General features: G+C 41.1%; 2 protein-coding genes across 2 annotated transcripts; both read left to right on the forward strand.

Annotated features, from left to right (window-relative positions):
• The first annotated feature begins 748 nt into the window (after positions 1-748).
• LOC118790277 (RNA-binding protein 20-like) lies at positions 749-16,651 on the forward strand. The gene is made up of 13 exons (XM_036547182.1): positions 749-1,845; positions 2,841-2,902; positions 3,164-3,261; positions 3,901-4,001; positions 8,447-8,590; positions 9,003-9,134; positions 9,231-9,310; positions 9,810-10,452; positions 10,896-10,997; positions 11,460-12,000; positions 12,565-12,681; positions 13,052-13,173; positions 15,469-16,651. The coding sequence occupies exons 1-13, from the start codon at positions 781-783 to the stop codon at positions 15,583-15,585; spliced, it is 3,324 nt and encodes a 1,107-aa protein (XP_036403075.1). The 5' UTR covers positions 749-780; the 3' UTR covers positions 15,586-16,651.
• A 1,812-nt stretch (positions 16,652-18,463) lies between these two features.
• LOC118790278 (alpha-2A adrenergic receptor-like) lies at positions 18,464-19,788 on the forward strand. The gene has a single exon (XM_036547183.1). The coding sequence runs from the start codon at positions 18,598-18,600 to the stop codon at positions 19,786-19,788; it is 1,191 nt and encodes a 396-aa protein (XP_036403076.1). The 5' UTR covers positions 18,464-18,597.
• Positions 19,789-26,536: the final 6,748 nt, after the last annotated feature.

Consider the following 26,536-nt stretch of genomic DNA (forward strand, 5'->3'; position numbering starts at 1 on the left):
GACAGATTTATGCCACAGTCATTGTGACTCTACACAGTAAATCTGAAATAAATCTAAACATTAGGGAAGTAGGTGTGATATCACTACGTAGATTTTCGCTCATAATGTTTATAGAAGCTATCATCAATTTCCTTTCAAGGTTGTAAATGCCAGTATTCACTTCAAATCTCATTTTAGAAATAGCAGGAAGATTTTTTCAGTGGTAAGGTCTAAGGGAGGATTTTGTCATTATTATGCCTTTGGTACAGTAATCTGTGAAATGGGTCCCTCGTCTTGTTACCTGTAAAGTACAAATAAGGACTTTTGAAAAGTATTTGTCACTTTGCAGCTGCAAAAAATACACAGTAGCTTTTTGTTTTTTGTGAGTTTCGAGCATTTTTTTTTCCCAAACTCTGTGAGCCATCTGTCTTTTTGGATATGCCATTTTGCATCTTGGGAAGGTATCACACTATGGTTTATGAAAAACATCAAAGCCGTGTCCTTGCATGAGAAATGCGACACTTCTCTTGGCCTATATCCATATTTAGCATAATTGGTTTCACAGCTTTCACTGTGTGTTAAGCAACAAGAGGGTGGGGGGGGGGGGGTGTTTCAGTGATGACATGGTTTCACGCAGTAGATCATTGGATCGGTACTTTAGGACTCTAAATTTACACACAACATGAGAGAGCCCACTAGAATTTGGGGGGGATATCCCTGTTTAGAAAGGGTCTGAGCTGCTGCCAGTGCTACTGTACAGTCACTGATATAGAAACGTTTTTGTTCGCTTGATGTTCTGAAATGTATTCCTGTTGGTTCTTTTTCAGCGCCGGCTCGTCAGACATCCCGGAGAATAAGTCTTTTCCTGTGGGCAGCAAGCTTTGTGGGGGTGGGCAGAACCCCCTGCTCCTGAATCCAGCCAGCTTGCAGCTCGCCCATCTCCAGGCTCAGCTCACCCTCCACAGGTTAAAATTGGCCCAGACAGCTGTGGGTGGGAACACGGCCGCAGCTGCCAGCGTCCTAAATCAGGTCCTGTCCAACGTGGCCATGTCCCAGCCCCTGCTGAACCAGCTGAGAGCCTCCAGCCTGGTCAGCACCCCTCACGGCCACGCGGGCGGGGCGCAGCTGGCCTCGGGGTTCCCCTCCGGCGCCCCGGCCTTCCCGCCTCCCAGCTCGAGGCCGGTCGGAGGGGGTCTCGGGGGCCTTCCGGGTCAGAACGCCGGCAGCCTCGGCCTGAAAGCATACAGAGGCAGCGTTAATGCAGCATCCGGCCAGCAAGCCTCTCTGGGCCTGATGGCCAGCAGCCGGTTCCCTTTAGACTCAGAGAGGCGGGGCCAGCAGGGCTTCCCTGGCGGGCCCTCCACCACAGCCAGCAAAAGCAGTGGCCAGAACCAGGCCAAACCCGGGTACCAGACTGGATTTCAGAGGGACCGCTTTGGACCGGACAAGCAGGATCAGCGGTCTGGTTTCACTGGGGAGCAGAGCCAGAAAGGTTTCAAAGCAGGCAACCACAAAGAGCAGCAGTGGCCCGCTCAGGCCGGCTCCAGCTCAGGGAAGGGGGACCCAGTCTCCAGCTCCAGGGGGATGTGGGAGAGCTCAGGCCAGCCGTACTACCCCAGGAGCAGCGAGCTGTACAACCCTGAGGAGCCCACCTCGGACTCCAAGTACAGCCCCTTGGACAGGTCTGCCTGCGGCGCCGACTCCCAAGGGATTGTGGGATACCAGCAGATCCAGCCGGGAGGCGTGCCCCTCTCGGGAGTGCCGGTGCCGCTGCAGGCCCACCAGCTGAGCGACTTCCACGCGGTGACTCCGCAGCATCTGCCACACCGCTGCACCATCTGCGACAAAACGCTCTTTAACCTCAAGGTGGGTCAGAGTCGTTTTCCACATCGTTTGCCGCGTCGTTTGACGCATCATTTGCTACATCGTTCGCTGAATCGCGGCTCTCAGCCCTCGCCCTCGGAGCACATTGCATATGCTTGTTTTCACTGCAGCTCAGCGCTCAGTTCTGGTCTGACTGGGCTGCTGTCTGAATACTGAGCTGGAACTGAAATTAATTCAGTATCTGCTGTTAGCTCTTTGTCTCAGATCTGGTCTCTGTGAAATATGCTCAGCCAGAAGGATCAGAGTAAAGATGCCTCTGTGATTTCTATTCGTGTCCCATAAACAAACCAAACAAAACAAAACAGACAAGTTTTCAAATCTACTGATACTGATAGTGTTTACTTGCTCAGTGGGAACCGCAAATGTGAACTGAGCAAATTAATTAAGCTTAGTTGAGACAAATGCCAATCATTTGCTCCGGGGTCAGATATTACCACCAATATAGTATGTAAGTAAATAAGTAAGTAAGTAAATAAATATATGTTTAGCTTTGTTAATGCTTAACATATCCAACAACAGCACATAACTTTCAGAAGATTACATGCGGAGACACTGTGTGAAAATCAATGTTAAAGTCAGCCTGCTGGAAAGATGGGTCCCTACAGAGGTCTCCTGTTTGTTGACTGTCTTGGTTCTGTCTGAAATCCTTTCCATTTACACTGAGGAATTCCAGGCATTTTCCATGCTTGTCTTTTAGAAATGAATAAATAAATAAATAAATAAATAAATACTTTTTTGGTTGCACCTGTACTGTGAAAGTGTTCATATCGACAGACCAACCTGCAGCTTCAGACATTATCCGTTTATTGTCGGATATTTTGGGACACGTTCACACCCCCAAAGCCTCCATTCTCCATTTTGTTTTAAAGTGTCATCATTTTAACTTCCCTTCGTCAAGGAGAGAACACGCAAAACCCAGATGTCCAGCTGTCTGGTTTACGATCTGCGAGTCAGTGATGCCTTGTTGCTCTTTACAGGACTGGGACCAGCATGTCAAAGGAACACTTCACCAGCAGAACCGATTACTCTACACAGAGAGGTAAGTCATGCAAATCAGATCCGAGCTGCGTGCATCCAAACAGAATTCTTCAGTTATTAACTGAGCTATTTTTGTTCGCGTTATATATCTTGTTCAGAAGGGCTGCTTGATTTTTATTGTGTGCAGCCTGCATGGGAGAAGTGTTACGTTTGGCAGTAATGGCTGCCCGGACAGTTGTAATGGTCTGAAAATGAACTAGGTAACAGATCTGTGCAATGTGTGCTGCTGCCTGCAATATAATCCCGTCTCCCCTCGTGTCAGCCCTGTCGGCGGACCCCCCCACTTCCCAGCCTTTTCAGATGGAGGTTTGCCCTCTTCAGTACACAATTCCATGCTGTTTTCTTCCGCTGCCAATCAAGGTAAATATCTGAATAAAATACAACATAGACTTTGCTGATTTTATATTGTAAATCGAGCGAGGTCAAGGGGGACTATTTTTAGAGGAGTTAAGCGTCTGAGCAGAACTTATTTGGGGCTTGTTTATCAATGTCTAAAGGAAGGAACTGCAAATTGGCACTTATTAAAATTGATTTGTTATTATTTCAGTTATTGCTTTGCTTGTGTGTTCAGTTATTACTTTGCTTGCCATACACAATTGATTGGAGAGCATTCTGGTAGCAATTTGAAGAAATATTATTTCAAATGGTGCCTTTACCACTGTTCTGAGGTGTTCAAATGAGAGGTAACTTTTGTTCAGATCAGCTCATTAATGCAGGTTTAGCTTGAATCAGTGAATACCTCAGATAGATCTGCAAATTCTAACAAATACTATTACAAGGTAGGGACAACAGTCTTAACCTTATGGCAGATAACAATCAAGAACTCTCTGGAAAGCCTATCCTAGCTGTTCTATATTTGTGTGATAATTTGTGTTGTAGCGGACAGATATGTTACAGAATATAATGAACAAGGTAGCAAGTCATGTGATGTTTTCATCTTTGAATAATGAAATTGTTTTGAACAGTTATGTACAGTATTTATTTTGTTGATTTTTCCAGATATATCCTCAGGACCCACCTCTGTTTATTTACCTGCAGCGCCAATGACAACGCTGTCTTTAACAGGAAATGGATTTACGTTACCTCACACAGGGTCAAAGGTCAGTAAAGTACAATCAACACACCGCTGCTCTGTTACCCAGGATACTGCAAAGAACTGGGACAGTGTCATATGCACATCAGACAGATTTATTTGAATCTCTATTTTGTATAGTATAAATTCAGATGTGTGCCTTTCATAAGATCTGATTGACTTAATGATCACCTGACTAGTAGTGGTTGATTATAACAAATAACTATGCAAACTCATGTGATTTAATGCCTGGAGTACTTAACACAATTTCATCTTAGTTTCCATAGAACAGATGGTGTAGCATTTTATACATAATATGTACCATATTGTCAGTGTCACACTAACTCCTTTCTAAATTGCAAAAAAGTTCACTTATAGTTAATGTATTATTCTTGTATTCACAAAATGTTCATCATATTTATGAGATCATGTGCTGTTTATGCTTATACTAATATACTATACTATTTATACTTTTATCACTAAAGTCCTCATATATTTATGAAGACTTTTGCGATAAAAACAACCCCTTGTAGTTCAGACCATTACAAGAGAAACTACTCAATAGCAGCAGGGTGTGGTCCTGACAGAGGTGCATTGAATATAGGGATTTCCTTTAACGACCGGACTTCAACAGACAAACCTAAACGGCTTTGTGCTTGCAGAGGAAAGACACACGATGTGCAAGAAGGGTCTGGATATTTCAACACTAACACTGGTGATCTCATGGGAGCACTCTGACCAAAATGGCTGCGCTGGCTTCTTTTTATAGATTATTTTGATAATTATTTAATCTAATAGGTTTAACTGAGCTGGCTTTCTAAATGTCACATCATTTATTTGCCATCCTACACAGATAGCAAGCTGTCATTTGCATTATTTATGGTGAGCGTAAACATATTCCATTTGTTTTGATAGATTGCATGAGGGCAGAGCAGAAATATCTTTTCTGCTGGAACCTGACACATTTATAGCCAATATGTTGTGATAATATGGTGATATGTGTTGATATAAATTTTAGCCATAGGCTGGAGGGTAAAATCTCGACAAGGAAATGTCAAGTGTTTTTGGCATTTTGGATTTATTTGAGTATAATACTGTTTTTTTCATGCCATTAATGTCCCTTCATACATTTTGCTGGGTGATTTTTTTGAGGATGGTGACACAGAATAGTTGATGTGGAGAGAAAGAAGATCTCATATAAAAGCTATAAACATCCCTTTGGGTGTGTGAGATTGATGAGTCCTTTCATCCAGAGGCTGAAGACATGATGATGTGCAGGTGTTAGGCCCTGTAAAAGTCCATCTGTCTGTTTAGGACATGTGACTTTCCTGCAAGTTTCACTGTGGTAGAGAGATTTTCTGAGAACTCCTATCTGCTGCAGCAGTATTCTGCCCCAGTAATGTTAATAACTCGACTGAAACTCAAGATTACAAATTTTCAGCAAAAAAAGCAGAGCTGGGCATATCTTTAATGCTTTACATATAGATTAAAATCCAAAGTTTTTATGGATTTTAACAGTCTTGAGTTGGATTTTTTTTTTTTTTTTTAAAAAAGCTGAGACTAGACTGGATGGAAAACTGTAGTCATACATGTTAAATTTAGATTCAGAAGTTTGAAATACTGGGTGTGTTTCTAGTACCTTCCAACAAAAAAGTTCTTTGAGGGTCAATCAAGTTTTTGTAATATTCATTTTAGTATGTAGATGATAAGGGCACACAGCATGATGGCGGTTTTACAAGAGTTTTTAACAGAATGTAAAACAGTAATACTTTCGTCACTCTTTTATGGAGCACTCTTTTATTGCAAAGTGCATGCAAACCTTTAATGAAGTCCCTTTTTCTGTTGTATGCTACATTTAAAAGGTGTTTCCAGTGACCCTATAACTACAGGTCAGAAATACTTCAAACAAGCTGGAAATGTTTTTACATCTAGTTAACAAGGGCTAACATTTCCAGATATGTTTCACACGTTTGCACCAAGTCCAAACAAGTCAAATGGAAGTTCAAGCTCTCTTGTGTTAAATGCCATAGCCAGAAAACTAGCTAGGTAGCGTGGTCATGTTGTCATATCATCAATTACTCACGCTCGTCATCTAACAGGAAAACTGACCTCCCCTGCTGTATGCCATATTTTCATATGAGCAGTATCAGTCACTGCAATCTTCAAAGTCACTTTTTCAGTAGGTGAGCCTAAATCAGTTGAAATGTAAGCCTCCCTGCTGTGTTGTATTTGAACAGCATACATACAGGCACCGATTCAGACGTTTGATATTTATACCCTTTCGGATGTTTTAAATAATTTGTATCTTCAGGGGGTTTAGCATCTCAGGGGTTAAACTGAAGATACAGAAACAGTAATGTGATCTGTGTACGGCTGTCCCCTCCCAGACCGACATACAAGCCAAACTAAATCGGGTTCTCAGGATTAGGCGAGGAGTGTGTGACCTACTGTGAGCCATGTACTCAACAGCTTCTTGTACCAACAAGGATGTGACGTTGAATAAGCAAACAGGAATGACTCTGGAAGGGTCAGATATCAGTAAAAGTTCACTAAGCATATATGACCTTACCCTGGACACAAGCCCAGAGCAAACCCGGCCAAAAGTTTTCCTGTATAAGGAGGACTTCTTTAAATTTTAAGCTCTGTAGTTAGAGGATACTATATGATTGGGAGTATTTGCCTCTATACATGCCTTAGTGTAGTGATTAATAACTTATGGTAAAAATATATGCTTGCCAATGGGTTTCAGTGCAGCAGACTAGTTTATATTTTCTTAAAATAAAAAAAAAATTCTCAACAGTAGAAGATATTTGGCAAGGGTTGATATGAAACTGTTTTTGAGTTCAATCAAGCACTCAACTGGGGTTTCATTTTTCAGAGAACTGCATTCAATGGCGAAACCTGGAACTCACCAGCCCAGTAGCGTTTCTCCGACTTCTTTATTATTATTATTTTTTTTAACATAGATGCATTTGTGATGTTTCTCACATTTCCTGTCACTTGCTGTTCTACAAATTCACACCACTTTGAAACGTCAATGTAAAGGTCACACATGTGGCCGGCTTGTCCTGTGTCGGCCACAGTTAGCTGTACTGGCATTTCAGTGACCCCCCCACCCCCACCCCCCAAGCCGCTGCTGTGTGCATATTCAGTCAAATGAAGATAAGTGGCGTTCAGGAAACACGTGAGAATGTACGCAGTTGCTGGAGAAGAATCCAAGCATCCTCTAGGGCCCTTCCATTGCTATGCCTTCACATAAATCATGCTTCATTTACAGTTTTGAGCTTTCTGTGAACAGCAGATGTTGGCCTGGTTATTATTTGAAAGGCCACAGCCTGACAAATGGGAAGCAGCGGTGGCTTAAACAAGCTTCTGAATTGTTCATTGGCTGATTTATTAGGCAAACGGTGAGACCATCAAAGGTAATCTTTCTTGTTTATTTATTTCAAGGGCATAACTAGCCTTTGGAGTCTATTTTTGCAGCTGTTTATTAGGCTAAGTGAAGCAAGGAGTGACCTTTCCACGATAATATTTAAATGACTCACTCTGGACATGACACCAGTAATAGAATTATCACTTTAATATCTGAAGCTGTTAAAGCTGGGTCACATGCCAGTGGCAATAAAACAGAGACATTCCATTCTGGCAATTAAGCTATTAGAGGATTAGCATTGACCATAGACCTTTCCTACTCTAGCTGAGAAGTACATATACATGTGCATAGAGTAGCAGACAGTCTTTCTTAAAATTTAACAAACCCTCAGGGTTAATTCATTCTGTACATCATTTAAAAGAATGAGCTACAGTGTGTCTCAGCAGGAAAATGTTGGACTTGAACAGAATAAATGATTTGAATAGAATATATATGCAATTTTAATGTTATTTCAGCAACTAAAAAAAAATCCATTTGGGGTTTTGAAGTGATAAATTGCACATACAGTATATTCTGCCTCCTTGTCAGCTGGTATTCAGAGGGGCTGTACTTACTATAGCGTAACATAGCATGGTGTGGCATGGCAGTGTAGGTTTACATGGTTTGTGTAGGGAACTGAAGTAGAATAGCATGGAGGTGCTATACTTGGCAGAGAGGAGTGGAATTATCAGTCTGAAAGAGAAAATTCCCTTTATCATTGTCATCCTGTGTAGCACCTTATGCATGTGTGTCTGAGTGAATATTATTTGAACAGATTGGAAGCTCCAGTGTAAATGATTTAGACTGTTGTATGTCAGTGCAAAGTCCACAATTACTGTGAAGTTAAAGATAACCACAAACAGCATGAACTGGTTTTTAAAAGATTAGTCTCCAAAATTATCATGACAATAAATTTCATTTACTAATTTTTTTTCCCCACATGTACTCTGGCTGGGGTTTCTGAACAACGTTTCTACCATTCAGTTAACTTTTACTGACTTTACTACAGGTATGACTTGGTGCTATAATACATATTACTAAACCAATGGTTTCCTCTGTAGTTTCTGCAGAGGAAGTCCGGCATGGGCAGAGTCGTGCACATCTGCAATCTCCCAGAGGGCAGCTGCACAGAGAATGATGTCATCAACCTGGGCCTTCCCTTCGGCAAAGTTACCAATTACATCCTAATGCGGTCCACTCATCAGGTACCAACAGAACCTTGCTCGGAGCACTCAGAAACAGGTCGCTGAGAATTACAGCATGTACACACACACACACACACACACACCCCTGTACGCCATGTACATCTGTAAATGTTGATACTTCAGATCATGGCTCACTTAGTTCAGCAGTTAAATATTTAAATTGCCTCATTAACCTGTCTATATCAGTTTCAGAGTTATGAATCAAGGTCCTCAAGCAGAACTGCTTACAATGATACAGTCACGCAATAGCTGCTGTAGGTCAGAAAAGACTGGAATAGCTCTTCCCTGCAAGCTGATATCCTGTCAGGCTCTTTGGATCCTGTTTAACACAGTCCACTGCAAACAGGTCAGTCATCTTGTTTCAGAATCCCCTTGGTTAAAGTGTTTGTAATCTTCTGTATTTACCCCACAGGCCTTTCTGGAAATGGCTTATGTTGAAGAAGCACAGGCTATGGTTAAATTCTACCAAGCGAATCCGGCCACCATTAACGACCAGAAACTCCTCATCCGAATGTCAAAGCGATACAAAGAGTTACAGCTCAAGGTTGGCTTTTCAGCTGCAGTTACATTCACTATCGTATGGTTTTGATAGAAGTGCTCTCCATGCGGCTAACTGCAGTTTCGGTGCTCGCTTATACAGAAACCAGGGAAGGACGTGGAGTCTATTATCCAAGATATTCATTCTCAGAGAGAGAAAGGCGAAGTGCAGGAAATTGAGCGGTAAGATCACTCATTTGTTTCTGAAATCCTCTGGCTGATCACAGCCTTTCGCTTGTTCCATTTTCCCCCCAAAGAAAAACCCTGTGGGCAATTTCACCTCATGATTTTTTCATGCGAATGAAATACTGTCATTTTTACTAGTCTCCTATGAAACGCCTCTGTTTGGTTTTTGAAACATGCTATGGATTTGTTCAGTCTGTGATAAAACTGAAATGCCATTCCTCATGAACATGAATAAAAATATAAAACCTGAAATATGAGGAGTGTTTTTATGTTTTAACTATATTTTAACTTATTACAGCATAACTTTTCAGCTGTGTAACTTATCATAACATAAATCATATCAACATGTAAGATTTTATGTATATGTCACATACATTTTATAACATAAAGTCATATATGATTATATGATTATATATGTATGTGTGTATATTACTGTCCCATGTCAGTAACTGTTGGTAGACTGAGCACAGGATGTGGTATTTTGTCATTTCCTCAGTTACCCCCTGGAGCGGCCTCGGTCCCGCAGTCCAATTGGTCGGTCTCAGAGCCCGCGGTCCCACAGCCCCAGTTACACCTCCTGCAGTTCCGCGCACAGCCCGCAGGGGGCCTGCCGCGGCGAGTGGAGCAACGGCCTGGGTGCCACGGGGGCAGCCTGGGACTGCTCTCCCCATGGGCGCTGGGAGGAGGAGGGGGACGAGGCTTACTGGAGGAACGGGGACGAGGACACACCCAACGGGTGGATGCAGGACAGGTGGAAGCCCCGCCTCCCGCCGATGGACAGGTGGAGCTCCGCCCTGTCTGAGGAGAGGGCAGAGGGGCCGAGGAGGAGCAGGGAGAGGTACCCCAGGAGAAGCCCTTTGGGTCTCTCCCCGCCCTACAGAAGCAAAGAGGAAGACTTTTATAAAAAGTCCGACAGGTCTCCCAGACACCCCCACCAGCAGCAGGAGGGGAAGTCAAACAGGAAGGACACGGAGGGCCGCCACAGGTCCCGGCAGTATGAGTCAGAGGTGCTTGATGATTCTGCACCTGCAAGGACACCGGAAGACAGGAAGCAGACGTCCCCAGACAGAGGGCGAAGCAGGAAGTCAAGTCAGAGGCACACAACCAATAGGGAGGAGGAGAAAGAACCCAAAAATCAGGTATACTAGTGGCAATAAAAATGTCCCGTTACAGACAATTGCCCAATGTCCTCAAGTGTTTGTGAATAGTTACCTATGGGTAAGTCTAAATTCTGACTGGCCACTAAACATCAGGGAAGTCTGGCAGACTGCCTTAGCTTACTGATCTTAGGTAATGCCTTATCCTGAACACAAAGAATATAAAACTCATAATGTAATCCCTAAAATAGTACAGATATGAAGCAATTACACAATAAATTGCATTTGAAATATAAATTCGATATATTGCACCTAATTTAACACACATTCTAGTTGCATTCTTCTGTGTTTTTTTTTTCTCATGGCACCTGGTATGAGTGTTTTTGAGAGGACAGGGGAGATTGATTCATCAGAACAATAAGTGGACTTGTGGAGAAAACTCAGCACATTGGTATGGTTTGAATGTTGCTTATTGTGTAATGCAGGATTTGAGCCAAGAGTGGTCCTCAAAGGAGAAGCCAGCATCTCCTCAAAGAAAAGCCAAGGACACGGAGGTGAGACAATGTGACAGACCCACAGACAGTGAGGTATGCAACACTTCTGTTCTGAAATTAACAACAAAGCGCAGAGCACGTAATGGCTTCGGAAAAACTACTCATTTTTACATCCCATTTCTCTGCTAAAACTAAAACAAATGTTCTAAAATTTGGAAAAGTTGGGGGATTTAGATTAAAGTTTGTTTAGCAGGAATAAAAGTATTAGCAGCGGAATGAGGAATGAGCTTTTTTCAGAGTCTATAGATGTTGTCTTTATTGTCTGTGGATGTCATCTCCGATGCATGTCTATGGATGTAGTCTTTATTGCATGTCTATAGATGTAATATTTATGTCTTGTATGTAGATGTACTCTATCCCATGTCAATAGGTGTAGTCTCTATCTCATGATTATAGTTGTAGTCTCTATTTTCATGTCTATAGGTATGGTCTCTATTCTGAGTTGTTTTCAGAAGCTGCAGTAATGGCAGCTGATGTGTTTTTCTGCGTCTGCAGACCGAGGGAGGAGGGAGTGGGAATGAAACAGAGGAGGAGGGCTGGTACCCTCAGAACATGGAGGAGCTGGTGACTGTGGACGAGGTGGGGGGGGAGGAGGAGGACTCCATCCCCGAACCGGACCTCCCCGAGGAAGAGGCCGAGGAGCTCCCCGGGACAGCGGACAGCGGGGAGCCCGAGAGAGAGGGGGTGCAGAAGGACAGAGAGGAGGGAAGGATGGGCGCGGATCTCCCTCCACAGGAACGCACAGGGGAAACGTCAGACACGCAGCTCAAACTCCAGACCCCCGATTCGGCTGCTTCAGAACAGCAGGGGTCCGACCAGAGACAAGCCCCCAGACAGGACCTCGACGCTGCCTTAGAAGAGCCGCACTCGTGCACAGACACGCCCCTCACAGCGCAAGCGTCCCGACTGAACAATGAGGACAGCAAGCCTTCGGGTGGCTCTGGTAGCTTAGCAACAGCAAATCTAGCACTGAGCACCAGCGTTAGCAATGACGTCCAGAGCAAGGCTGAACACATTGGAGGCATTCCGAGGACAGGTACGTTCCTGTTGATATAAACCTAAAATGCACTCAACTCAGTATCTATCATTAAAAACCTCCACTCACTCAAGTCTGTCACCTTTCTTACAGCCAGTTTCATCATATCATATGTCTGATGCTTCCTTACTGCACCAATTTTATTTATGAAAATGATTTATTTTATTTGTGCTTCAGACTCAGTGTGGTGAAATTCAAATGTAGCATGTAATAAATTCAACAGAGTTTCCATAACACTGATACAATTCACATTGCTGGTTGTAATTTTGAGGGAGCAACAACAACTAAGCAAAACATAAATAGAGCAGATGTTAAGTGTGCACCTAAGAAAAAATACATTTTGGCTAGCAGCATTAGCACATTAGCTTAAGATACAGCTGCTAACAGCAATCACTTAGGACAAGCAGATGCAAGGCTTCATTGACCCGGAATACGGGGCCCAGTTCGGTGTATTACTGCGTTACAATCTACTCAAAAAAAAAAAAAAACTCCTTCAGACATTTCAGCATGTCCCTCTTCTCCATTCTTCATTGCTTTTTAACTAAGTTTGAGTTTCTGTTTTAGACGTCCTCAATACATCACATGGGCTGTCTCCCAGCAACACAGATTCAGAAGATAAAATGGCCACATCGTCACTGTGGGAACAAGATAAAGCGTTCACTGAGCACAGCATCCCTCTGGGTGAGCAGGCTAATGTATGCTTTACAGCTGAATTGTGTTAGAATAGTGTAAATTATATTTTGCATTTCTGTTTAAAAACTTAAATAACTTTTATCATACCTATATATTCTTTTGGGGCCACATGGAGAAACTCACAATTACGGACTGGGAGAAAATGACCAAAACACAAAAATGATCATCAAAACCCAATCATTATCATCAATTCACCTTCATGCTTATATATACAGTTTAAGGAGTGTAATAGTCTTACCTTTTTATTTCTGGCCAAACTGGTCAGAGAAGTTCAATAATGCTTTGTAAGGTGCATTGCAGATTCACAGTGAAGACAGTAGTTAAGTGGGGTTTGAGTTGGTGTGTTGCTTTTCCTCAGGAGTGGAATTCGTGGTGCCGAGGAGTGGGTTTTTCTGCAAGCTGTGTGGTCTGTTCTATGCCAGCGAGCACACTGCCAAGACCGCCCACTGCCGAAGTACAGTACATTACAAAAACCTGCAGGTGAGAACACAAAGCATTCACCATAGACATATCCGCCACTCAGTGTAGTGCAGGGTGTGACGTGCTGCAGTACACTTTACCTTGACTCCTGTACAGGCCCCACGCCAGGGAAAAATACAGAGGAGTGTAATTGCAATCCAGAGGGGTGCACAAAAAGTCATAAATAATATGTTTACATCTGGATATAAGGAGACAGCTGGGAGTGCACTGAGGTCCGTCTAGGGGTGTAATTCACCCTTAAGCACCCCGATAGCGCCGGGCCTGCTTCTGTATCTCATTTTTCTGTTCTTCTGCACGGATCAAACCTTATTCAATGGCTTCAATACACCTGACCACTGTATCTTTCAAATGACCCACATGGTTTTCTCCAATATAACAAGCTGTCAATGTATTCTGTTGAAATTGTTTTTCCCTGTGTTTGAATTTGAATTGTGTTTTCATTTCAACCTTTCATTAAAGTGTAATTTTAGCTCTTACTAATCTATGCATATAGATACATGTTGATTGTAAATACTTTTTTTATTTTTGCCCTTCAAATAGGCATCTATTAAATAGCTCAGTACTAATACAGAAAAATTGTTACTGTTCGTTATAATATCTTGACCTCTCTCATTGATAAAGCTTTGGGAAGATAGACAGATGGAATCTTATGGTAGTACAAGTAGCACAAGAGTAATTTACTTGTTCATAATTAGGATGCAGCTTGGAATGTGCTTGGAATAATTAAAACAAATGCTGTTTTCATGTTGAATTTATAAACTCACTCAGACAAATATGAAACATTTATTAGTGATGGCAAGCTAACTTGTCACCACCACAATACCCATATTCAAGGGAATTACACCACTTGTTCTTACCCCTTAATGATACAAATTCATTTAACAGGGAGCTCACTCATTACCCCATTAGCTGAAACTGGGTATGAAATAACACCTCTTAGCTCCCACACATCATCCATTAAAATCACTGCTGACACAGCTGTGATAAAGACAGGCTCAGGGTGTAGATACTGTAGATAAAGGCCTGGGTAGATACTGGCCTGAGAATTTGAGCAATGTACATGCTGAATTCTTTGATTTTTTTGGATTCTGTTATTTATATTTACATTCATTCGTTTGGCAGATGCTTTAATCCAAAGCGACTTACAAGTGAGAGTACAACACAAGCAAAAAACCATAAGGACTCAACAATATTAGAAGTGCTGCATGACCAGATTTCAATTCAAATGTTGTGATATGGGGCTGGCATTACACCTGAAGAAAGCCCCTCGGACACGAAATCAGAATGATTGCTATACATTTCTGTTACCCGACATGCCCGTCACTTGGCTGGAGACTCTGTGTATGCATACACAGCCAGACCAGGTAGAAACCTTTATTTTCCTCTCTGCTGAGAGGGTACTCTGGTCAGTTCCTTATAGTTTCCCAGAGAACACTTCTCAATTCATGTAAAGCTGAAGCCAGCTGAAGCCTGAAACTCCCCGGAGTGCAGACCTGTATGCGTTTGGTAGCATTCCAGAGCAGAAAGCTCATGAACACCTGTGCTGGCTGTCAAACTGAGCAGACCCCCCCGTGGAGACCGCATGTTCCTGCTGGGGGCATGGATAATTTCCCTCATTCTGCAGGAAAGCATAACGAGGAAAAAGCCGTTGATGGATGTGTGTTTAGCATGAGGGAAGTGATTTCTCTAAGCAGAGCACATGCAGGACCTGCCCAGCCACTAGCACCTTGCTCTTCTGCTTTCTTGATTTTTGCCAAATGAATCTTTGGCCATCTTAAGCAAGTCCTATTTCAAACTACAAAATAAGAAATATTTCTGTATTAGCCATGTTGATGAGATAGCCTTATTTTTCCCGGGGGGGGGGGGGCTGCAGACATGAATGACAATCTAAAACATCCTTTTAAAGCACTTGTGCTGAAATCAGTATGCATAAAACGCATCACATCACAATGTGCTTGTCTTCTAATTATTCGCTAAAGAAAGAGGAACCTTGAACTTGCAGTGGTATTTTTTTTTTCTTTAATATTTTTTGACAGCTTCACAGCTGCAAAGCTTCACGGAGCGTTTAAAAACACTGGCAACTGCACAGAACAAAACAGCCTCAGACCGCCAGGATTCTTTGCACCTGCTCTATCTTCAACTAAGCCCCATGTGTGCAAGCTCGCGATGTCTCTTCCTTGTTCTCCACTTGTACTTCGTGTGTTTTTATTATTTTTGGGCCATTATGATTATTTCTTACATACGTTTGTTTTATCCATTAAAATCCTAACTACCGTTCCCCTCCTCTCTCTGCAGAAATATCTGTCTCAGTTGGCCAGGCAGAGCGTAGAGAATACAAGCACAGACCAGGGTGACCACCAGGGGCCTGATCCCATTCAGGATAAGAGACCTGCTGCTGATGGACTCAGCTGAAAAACTGCTGACTGAGAACCCGAGCTACGCTGATTAATTTCACAGGTGCCGAAGCCCAGGATGTGGCGGAATTCTGACAAACAGCTTTGCATAGAAAACTGAGCAAGTGTCGATATTTTTACATTAAGAACTTTATTTTTTTTTTTTTACAATAAAACTTAAAAATATGTTTGATAAGATTTGGTATTTAGTGTCCTTCACCTGATGACATGACAACAGTATGTTCTTTGCTGCATACTGTAGAATGGTGTATGGTGAAGAAGAACAGTGATGATTGAGTTATCTGGGTGAGCTCAGCTAGTGTCTGCAGGTGTCTGATAGCCATACTGTGTGGCTCAGAGAGAGAGAGAGAGTCTAAGCCTGTTTTAAGTTAATGTGTTGATCTTCAAAAAAAATCATACCACAGAACTGATACCATGCAAGCACCCATTCCCCAGAGTTATTACTTATTCATAGACAGAATCTAACATTCTGCACCGTTTACATTCTGTCACTCTTACTTGCTTTTAATATCAGGAAATATTTCCCCCATTCCGCCAATTGTTACATCAGTGAAGTGAAGTATACAGAATGTATAAATATACTGTTTGTATAAATTGATTCCAGAAGTCAAATACTGATGACAAATGACAAATATTGATATAGATTCCATTTAGATTCCAAGAATTAATTCAGTGCAAAAAGCTTATAGACTGAGAGTGTTTCATTAATTCCAAACGAATGCTGTTCTACATGACATTTGATTTGGATTACTGCATAAATTCATCAAACTTTGAGAAAACCAGAATGAAATTTGCAACATAAATGATTTGCATGAATCTTACACACACACACACACACACACACAGACACACACACACACACCTAACACTGGCAGTGCTACAGTGCAATGTACAGTCCAGAAAGTCACACATATCGTCTCATCAGAGTTCTATTTTCAGTGACATTTTATAAAGTTATTTGTGAGTCTACATCTCAGATTTTATGAATCCAGAAATACTTAAGTCATTCAGGGATTACTGAAGAGAACCTTTTATTCAGGGCTATACCTGGAATAAAACTTGAACTGGACCATATTTGTTGTTTATTGTACCAGTTAAATAACTAAGTTTCATTACTGATTGTTGTTTGAAGAGGAAATTACACGGACACTGCGTTCTGATTTTTTTCTTATGATTTTGTTTTATGTTCTCTGTTTTCTGATCCTATTTGTCATTAAGCTTTTTAAGGTATATTGTCGTATGTTTGAATAAACTTTGGAAGGGAATTGAAGATTTTTTTTTCTTTTGCGATACAAATATGATGCATCAAAGCTGTGTTGAGTGGCAAAAAAAAAAAAAAACAACAAGAAAGCAATACCCCTGGCATCTCTCCAACACAACTGCGGTACTAGCGTTCCAGAACGTGTCAACTTTGACAGGAACACTTGCTGAACATACATAAACAACTAACTAAGCAAATTATTCATAGACATACGAAAGGGGGAACGCTTTGCATTCACATAGTATCGAAAATAGTTCAAATCACTTGCAATGCGAGAATGCATAAAATGTGAACAAAAAACTGGCTAATTCGATCAAATATCATTTCCATGTTGCTGGATGAGACCTGCTAGATTTCGCCCCGACAAAATAAAACCGCAATAGAGTTCGTCAGTCGACAAGTGGCGCTGTATACCTACGGACTCTGTCCAGGGTGCTGAAAGCAGAAAGTATGGGCAATCCTTAATATTAAGGTCGAAGAAAAAACAGCTTTTCGTATTCATAATGTATAGAGTCAGTACTTTTGCTATTCGACGTGCATCACATATGCATTGGGCTTTTTGCGTGATTCTGGAATGGACACACTCATAAAGAGCCTCAAGTTCATTTCGTTATGCCATTGACAACACTGCGCTAAAATTCAACCTCCACAGTTAAGATGCTTCATTCAATTTCTTCATGTAACAGTGGCAAGCAAAACAAGGTGTCGTATGTTCTGTATGTTCATAATTGTGTTCATAGCACAGTCGATAATCTTAATGAAATTGGTGTCCCGATTAGTGTTCAACATTGTGATTGTTTTTATAGATATACCGGGTTAGCTCGGCCTTCTAAAACTATTTGTAATTTGCATGACTATTGTTCGATCGTTGAAAACATCACTAGGTGTTAAACGGCTTTTGTGAGTTACAAAGGAACCAAAAAAAAAAAAAAAAAACAGGAGAAAAAAAAGCAATTCCGTATGCCATTATTTAACAGTCACGCGAAATAAAGACGCATTCAAAAAAAAAAAAAAAAAAACCTTTTCGATTTAATTCATAATACAATTTAGTCTAAAGTTGTGTTCAACAAAATACATGTAACCGACTATAGTAGGCTACACCAGTTTGTGGAACCCCCCACCCCACCCCACACCTCTTTTACCCACCCCCGGGTACTAAGCAACAGTGACCAGAGTGCTGCGACTATAAAAGAAATGACTATAAGCACAGGACTGAGAAAGAATCGACTCCACCGACAGCAACAAATAGGCACATTACAGCCGCACCGCTTTAGCCGTGTTCGCGCACATCGGAGATAAAGCGCGGAGAAACAAGCACAGAGGACTTCGATGGTTCGCGCAATTCGCACTGAGACGCGTTGTTTTTCCGCGCTCTTGTTGGACCGGCGAGAAAATAAGTTCTGTCCGTCGCCTTTTGCCAGTAAGTTTGTCAGATTTAACGTCCTAAGACAGCAAAAAAAAACATACAAGGTAAGGATTTCGTCTCAAAGTTTACGCTTGGACTTAACTATCTATTGCCTGCTTGTGATGTCGAGAAGGAGTGAAGTCACGAGTTGAGTTTCAAACTTTTTACGAAAGCATTATTTTTAAGATGAGGGAGTGATTTTCATTTTTGAAAGACTGTACAGCATTTTCTATGCCTGTGAACAGAGCAGACAGCATGCGTTTTCAATGCAACCTCTAACAACTCGTTTTGTGGCCCAGTACAGTTCGTGAGTCCCTTCCTAGGGACACCGAGTGACCTCTCCAATGGGGTGTGGCAACGAGACCAACGCAACTTTGCCCTACCCAGTTCAGATCTCAGTTCCCTTAACAATACTCGTTGGACTTCTTATTCTCCTGACACTATTTGGCAACGTTCTAGTTGTAATAGCAGTGTTTACAAGTCGCGCCTTAAGAGCACCCCAAAATCTGTTTTTAGTCTCTCTGGCATCCGCAGACATCCTTGTGGCCACCCTTGTGATGCCATTTTCTCTCGCAAATGAACTTATGGGCTACTGGTACTTTGGAGAGGTGTGGTGTGAAATCTACCTGGCCCTTGATGTTCTGTTTTGCACGTCATCTATTGTCCATCTCTGTGCCATAAGTCTGGACAGATACTGGTCTATCACACAAGCTATCGAATACAACCTGAAACGAACTCCCAGAAGGATAAAATGCATAATTTTCATCGTTTGGGTGATCGCTGCCGTCATATCTTTCCCACCTTTGATTTCAATGGAAAAGAAAGGGGGCGAGGAAGAGAGTCCGACGTGTAAAATAAACGACGAGAAATGGTACATTATCTCCTCCAGTATTGGCTCATTCTTTGCCCCATGTATCATCATGATTCTAGTTTACATGCGAATTTACCAAATCGCCAAAAAGAGAACAAGGGTCCCCCCAGGGAAAAGAGAAAAGGACGCGCCGGACAGGAACCCTAATGGCTTCGTGGACAAGGAGTCTCCGGAGAAACTGAACGGAGAGGCAGCGCGGGAGGACCAAGGCAGAGAAGGCGAAATCAACGGAGTTGACATGGAAGAGTCATCTTCTTCAGATCATAATGTCAACAACCCCTGCTCCATGAAAACCAAAAAGGGGAAGGGCAAAACCAGACTCAGCCAAATCAAACCGGGAGATAACATCCCCAAAAGAGAGGTCCAGCGGAGCGTCAAGGGGAGCAGGTGGAAAGGACGACAAAACAGAGAAAAGCGGTTCACGTTCGTGCTGGCGGTCGTGATAGGAGTGTTTGTGATATGCTGGTTTCCGTTTTTCTTCACGTACTCACTGACAGCCATCTGCGGCTCCTGCTGCGTCCCCGAGACATTGTTTAAGTTCTTTTTCTGGTTTGGCTACTGCAACAGTTCCCTGAACCCCGTTATATACACAATATTCAACCATGATTTTAGAAGGTCCTTTAAAAAGATCCTTTGTAAAGGAGAGAGAAAACGAATGGGTTAAGATACTTGGACTACTGTTTTTTTCCCTCGTTTTAATTATATGAACAGTTTATCCTTGATCGGTCAAAGGTTGCGCTTTTGCCCCAAGACAGATAAACAGACAGCAAGAGGGACAGAGAGAGAAAATGTTTATGAATGGCAGTCTGTTTTATTCTATCAGGCAGCCAGTCTGAAAGGCAACATTGCTTTTGTGCGACCGTTGTGTACAGGATGGAGACGTAACTTAAACGCGTCTATTGATGGACAAATGGAGGAAACACAGTCATTGTGGACAGACGTGCTAATTCCAGTAATACAGTAATTCCCCCTTTGTCATCCATCTTTCAAGTTATTGAAATATTACGCATACGTCCTGTTTTAATGTAAATAGATTTGATAACTGTAATAGTGTATTTCATCGAGGAAATATTATGTGATATCATGTGATATAATGTATTTTCAAGTCAAGTACTATTTCAGCTATACAGATTTCACCTTTTTGTGCTTGTGTTTGTATTTCGCAACAGAAGTAAACCGTGTAAAAACAACTGCAGCTATAATTAATAATATTGTTTCGACCGCGCTGACGAATCTTTCCATACTTCCTTAACAAGTATGGAAATATTCAACAACGTATGGTTTATTAACACTTCACTTCAAGTTTACACAATTTACAAACATTTGTATACATATTAATGAACAAGGAGATAAATATGTTAATATACAGAAGAAAAATGTATTTTTAAATTCTTCACATTAGCTTGGATATTTTTATTTGTGGCTTAGATTCTACATTGAATTAGAATGTTATGAAATTGCTTTACTGTAGTATGTTAGAGATGGAAAAAGGCCCTAAATATGAAAACAGATGAATTCTAATGTAACTGTTGAATTATATTTGTTTTCTATAAGTTCAGACAAAGGGTCTTATTAATATATGTTACACAGTAGAAATGCATAGAGATTCTTAAATCCAGAGAGGTGCAAGATAACAATCTGCATTTCTGGAAAACATACAATAGTCTGGATGGAGAGAGTGATAAATAATGCATTGATCTGTTTAAATAATGAACCATTGCTTTTATTTACATCATAGTGCATATTCTGGTCTTTTCCAAACAGCTGCTAGGCATGCTACCAGACCACAGTGTAGCTGTAATGTATCAGTGATTAAACAATACTTTCCACCTGTCTTTTGTGGTAAAGTCAGGTGAAATCTTTTGTTCAGCTAAGGTGACTTGCAAATCTCAAATTTTTACATCTAATCCATTTATACAGCTTAACCTTTTTACCCTAGCAAATCAGGTTCATTCTCTTTCAAAGAGGTCATCAACAATCCCAGGCTGAAATTTGAACCTGGATATGATTCTAGGTCCTTAACCACAATGTAAGAATATCCAGCTCAGGTTTTGCCCTCACAGAGAAGTTAAGTTATACTGTTAAGAATTTAAGTTATACTGCCTAAGTTATAGAGAATATACCATTAGAATTGAAGAATTAATAAGAAAGTTATTACTATTAGTTATTAAGGTATACTATGATGTATAACAGATCTAGAGAACAACTATTGACAATCACAGACCAGAGCACTGATGTCTTCTCTTACTGGTTGTAATGTTTTAAGCTGTCAAACCAGATAAACTGCTTGCAACTGTGTTAAAGGACTGTGATTTGAAAGGTAAAATACGCTCAAGCAACAAGGACGCTGGATTGTCAAGACAAATATCTACTGCAAGACTGTGGCAAAATGGGGTAAGACCTTCAAAGACATTAATATTATAACCATAATATTCCCAAATGAATATGTCGCTCCTCACCTTTACTAAAGTCGAATGTCTGTATTAGTCCATAAAGCAAACAGTTCTTTTAAAATCATGGTTCCAAGTCCATCGGTTTGACAGCAAAGTCTCTCAAATAATCTCAGAATGCATTTTGCCACTGCTCTCTCCGTTGTTATCCCAAAGACAGCTTTAGGCAGTGCATCTGGATACAAACAAAAATGGGTGGTAAGGAGCAACAGAACAATTGAAATTTATGCTGAAATTTATTTTGTATATTAATGTTGCGTTAAAAGAGAAATGTTTCAAATTAAGATGAATGACAAAGCTGAGGTACATGTCTCCATTTCCCTGATCTTCATTTTTGTTTGAGTGGTACTACAAAAGTTTTGCCATGCTGCAATCTGTATACCAGAAACAGGACCAAGACAGAGATAACAATAAATACCTATATACCAAAACAGAAAACAAATGCTCCACACACAACACAACACATACTAAAATATGTTACATACATATAAAATACATTATGCTAAAAAGACTACTAAATTAACAGGATTTAACACTAAATTAACAGGATCCTGTTGTTCTGAATGCTGCTCACGTTCTGAAATATGTCTGAATATGAGCGCTTTCCCGTACGCCCTCCTGAATTGCTCCAGATTGCGCTAAATTGCATTCCACCAAGTAACTTCCTTCAATCTGACTGTCGGCCCTGCTTTGCTGCCATGGCAACAACAGCGTGAACAGGAAGTAAATAGGAAAGAGCGTTGTTTGATGGTGACCTGTACTGGTTATTGCTTCTACATGTGCTGTCATCCAGACTGTTCTAAGCACACCTTTGCATGGAATATTCAGTGTTCACGTGAAGTAGTGGACTTCAGTATTTCTGCAGCCAGCTACGTGCCTTTTCATGAAAACAGCATGCTTTCATCAGAAACATGTATAGGATAGCTAGCTATAACCAGCCATGGGTGAAAACTACATTAATAACATCCAGGTATAGGAAAACTGAAGATATAAATAATTAATAATAAAAAACACTAACAATACTATTAGTGTTGCGACTACTTCCACCACTACTACTACCTAGAGAGAATAAGAAAAATAGAAAACTCTGGCCAGTTGTCAAAAAATGGAAAATTATTCCCTGACCCCTCTTGGAAAATAATAATAGAAAAGATAACATTGGCATAACACATAAGGCATCAGTTCATCTCAACACTTCATCAGAACAGCTCAGCTCCACAGCCAGTGAGGTGGCCAGGGCACACTCTTTCTCCTTCCTCCGTTCTGAGGGAGTTCTGAAACCCAGTAAAGTCTCATATTTCCCAGTATTGTAATTTGGTCATTTGTGACCTGAAGTGATGCCACCTGGACAGCTTTGTCTGCACCTCCATCAGCAGACTATTTGTGTCTTTGTGTTTGATTAATTTCCTGATTCCTCACGAAGCGCACAAGCGCACATCTTTCAGAATAGCAATCTGCTGGTCAAATATAAAATTCAATTACTGTGGGTTTGAATTCAGAAATGTTTACTAAGTGTCAACGATACATATTATTACATTGTATTATGGCAGGGGCATGTAATAACTGCTGTTGATGTTTGATGTGGCAGTTCAGTAGAGTTCAAATATTAAGCCAAAGGTAGGTGGTTAGCTCACTGAGTCAAATATTTCAAAAGCAAAGGCAAAATATTGTTGTTAGTATTACGTAGAAGTGGTAGCAAGGCACTTAGAGACTGGAAAAACAAATAGCTCAAACCAGTCCGAAATAAGCTAAATGACTAATTGCTAAAATGATTAAAGTACTGAAATATTTCAATCAAATCAATCAAAAAGGAATATTTTCTTTTCAAATGGTCACACACTGATGCACAAATGTTGTTTTAAAATTGATGCAGTGCAGCTCTCATTTAAAATAGCTCCTGTGCTTGTTTTTCCTATCTTGAATAGGTCCCCGAACATCAAATTAAACTGTAACACATAAAGCATACGTACATGTTTGTATCACTCAGAAACAGTGCTCTGCGGGGGAGAACTATTAGAGATTTGGCCGCTTCTTAAATTATGACAGTTTTAATGGTTTGCATGAAGGGTTTTGCCTTTGTTTGGCTCAATGTTTACAACTGTCATTTGCAATTGCCTCCAAAAGACATGGATCCCTCATTTGCCCCTGTCTGCCCTGTTATACCCCACGCATTATAGCTGGGTCCCCATTATGTCCAATAAAGAGGAGTTGCTACACTGCTGGCAAGTCATGAATAATTTCAAAGATCCTGCTCAGGCACAATTAGTGTCTGCTTGTGGAGAGGTTTTGTGGCCAATAAAAGGATAATAAAATCTAGATTATGCATAGGTTAATTCATTTCCCAGATAATCAACATTTTTATTAAGGTTATTGAATTTTTAGCAAATATGCTTGTCGTAACTCTCACCTATCGACAGAAGGGAGCTGAGGCATACATTATAATAACGTTAATTCTATTTGGATGCATCTATCTCCTTGCCAAAAACAACAGTTATTTCATGAAATCCAGTAACGACACTGGCTGACTAGCATAAAACCTATTGTAATCAGATTCTGTTTTTATTTTTTGTAATAGCCTTGGGGTTATTGCCTTTCTGTGTACGCTCTCTGGCTGGACTGTCGCATATCTGGAGTTACACATAGCCTCTACTTAAGTCTACTATACATTTATACTTTTCCTTACAGTGTGGGCTTTAACACATCTACTTCTGTTGGGTTTTACTGGATACTGAAGGTGGCCCGACTTCACTACAGGCTAATTAACCCCCTGCAAAGGTAGAATCTGCAGGGTTGGGGAAGTGGACAGGCACAGGGGTCTTAACTGTGGTGCTGTCCCAGTCTACGCCCACCATATCACATATTACACCACGTCACATTTCATTGCAGTCATTTAGCAGATGCTCTTATCCAGAGCGACTACCAGCACTGTAGAATATAGGTGAGCATAACACTATTCAAGCTCTACCACAAGTTAACTTGTGCAACCCGACTAAAGGGAAGCTAAGTATACTACCATATCACAGTATCACAGAATCCAAAACGCATCACAATAAACAGCAAGTACTACAGGTAGCAGGTGCTTGGGGGCAGGGATTGAGGAGGAACCGAGATGCAGTCTGAAAAGGTGGATCTTCGGTCTGTGGCGGAAGTTGGCCAGTGATTCCGCTGTCCTAACCTCCGTGGGGAGTTCATTCCACCACTGAGGGACCAGTACAGACAGGGATGGTGTCTGAGTGGAGCAACCCCGTCGGAATGGGAAAGTCAGTTGCCTCATAGTTGCAAAGTGTAGCGAACTTGACGGAACATAGGGTTTGAAGACCAACCGTAGATATGATTCACACACATGATTAGACAAAGCTTTTAAAGTTTTGGAACTCTTTAGACCAAACATTGCTCCCTTTTTAATTCTTTTGAGGTTATGTCTGAAAGCAATGGAGCCAGCTGTCTGGCCAGCAGGTTCATACTAAATAACTTTAATGCAGTTCTCTCTCAATGTTTTCTTCAGTGGAATACATGAGCAAAATTTTTGATTTTACTTGAAATTGTGTGGGAAGCAAAAAAAAAGTTTGTCTAAGGGAGGTCATCTGTGATCAAATTTATTTTCTTTTTTGTTTAAATATCTCCTTACAGCTTACTCCTTGAAGAGGGGATGAAATTTAGTTTGGGCTGCCAGACTGTTATTGCACGCATTGTGAGGATCCAGTATTGAGGCATGGATGAGTAATTTTTACATCATTGAGAGACAGGATGTATCTTAGTTTTTTGTGTTTGAGTGTTTTATAAGATGAGAAAAAGGCCAGTCTGGATAGGTTTTTACTTGAGATTCCAGAGAGAGACCAAGGTGTAATATTACACCAATATGTCTACTCTGAGAGAGAGCCAGACACATATTTGAAAGAGAGCATTTTAACTATTTTCTAAAATAGGTTGGCACAGAACAGTCAATGGTTTCTGTACAAAATATGTGGGAATAAGAGCCAATCAATGTGTTGAGAAGTTTGAAGTCATAATAATATTGATCAATTCTTATCTATAAAAGATAAAAAATATAAATTTTACTGGGCAGATTGGCCATGGGTAGTGGTGTTATCAAGTATGTACTGGATAAGCACAACTGCACTTATTTAGTTTTCTGTTATGTTATTTTTACATTTTGTCTTAAAAATTGCTCTATTTACATATATTAAATGGTAAATGTACATGAGGCTAGTATTGAGAAGGATAGGTCTGATTTATCTGTGCATTAAGCAAATGTAAAGGAAGGTCAGGAGTGTAAGATGAGCTTGGGGAAAGAGAGGATTTCTTTATTATTTAATCACACTATCTCTCTATGCATGACATTGGTAGTTTAGTGGCTATCTACCTGTGTTCCTGACCCCATCTGTACATGCTTGCTTATTGTACCATGGTAGAAGCTGATTATGGCTAGCGTTTTTTAACTGTAAGGGGGGTAAGGATGTGTATATAATAGTATTTTGCTGGATTACATTTTAATCACTAACATGCATGTCCACTAAACCCAAGATACAGCCTCGCACCTGGGGGCGACAGCGTCCATTTGGTTTTGAACATTGAGCTGATACAACACTGGGGTTTTCAGGGCATTAGCTGAAGTGTTAAGTTAATGACAGAGGTGGTGCTCAGCTGCTGCTGTAAATATGCTTGGTTGGAATATAAGTTATTAGACAGGGTTGGAATATGATACAGCACTGTTAAACTGTTAAAGCCATGAGGAAGTGTGTGTGCATGTGTGGGTGCGTGTGTGTGTGTGCATTGTGCCTATGTGTATATGTCTGTGTGTGAGTGTGTGTTTGTGCGTGAGTGCATGTGCATTGTGTGTGTTTGTGTGTGTGTGTGTATGTGGGGTGATAGTGGTGGGGGAGGCTGCTGTGTGCTTTTCTGGCTCTTGGTTCTGATTTGTCTCACAAGCATGTGTTCCTCAGGTATAGGCCAAGTTTCAAC

This window comes from Megalops cyprinoides, chromosome 15 (assembly GCF_013368585.1).
Source record: "Megalops cyprinoides isolate fMegCyp1 chromosome 15, fMegCyp1.pri, whole genome shotgun sequence".
Taxonomy (NCBI): domain Eukaryota; kingdom Metazoa; phylum Chordata; class Actinopteri; order Elopiformes; family Megalopidae; genus Megalops; species Megalops cyprinoides.

What these genes read in the sequence shown, in the direction of transcription:
- LOC118790277 (XM_036547182.1), top strand. Translation starts at nt 781, where the DNA reads ATGTATTCCTGTTGGTTCTTTTTCAGCGCCGGCTCGTCAGACATCCCG. An exon ending in TGGAGGCATTCCGAGGACAG is followed by an intron (nt 12,001 to 12,564) that starts GTACGTTCCTGT and finishes TTTCTGTTTTAG; the next exon opens with ACGTCCTCAATACATCACAT. An exon ending in TACATTACAAAAACCTGCAG is followed by an intron (nt 13,174 to 15,468) that starts GTGAGAACACAA and finishes CTCTCTCTGCAG; the next exon opens with AAATATCTGTCTCAGTTGGC.
- LOC118790278 (XM_036547183.1), top strand. Translation starts at nt 18,598, where the DNA reads ATGGGGTGTGGCAACGAGACCAACGCAACTTTGCCCTACCCAGTTCAG.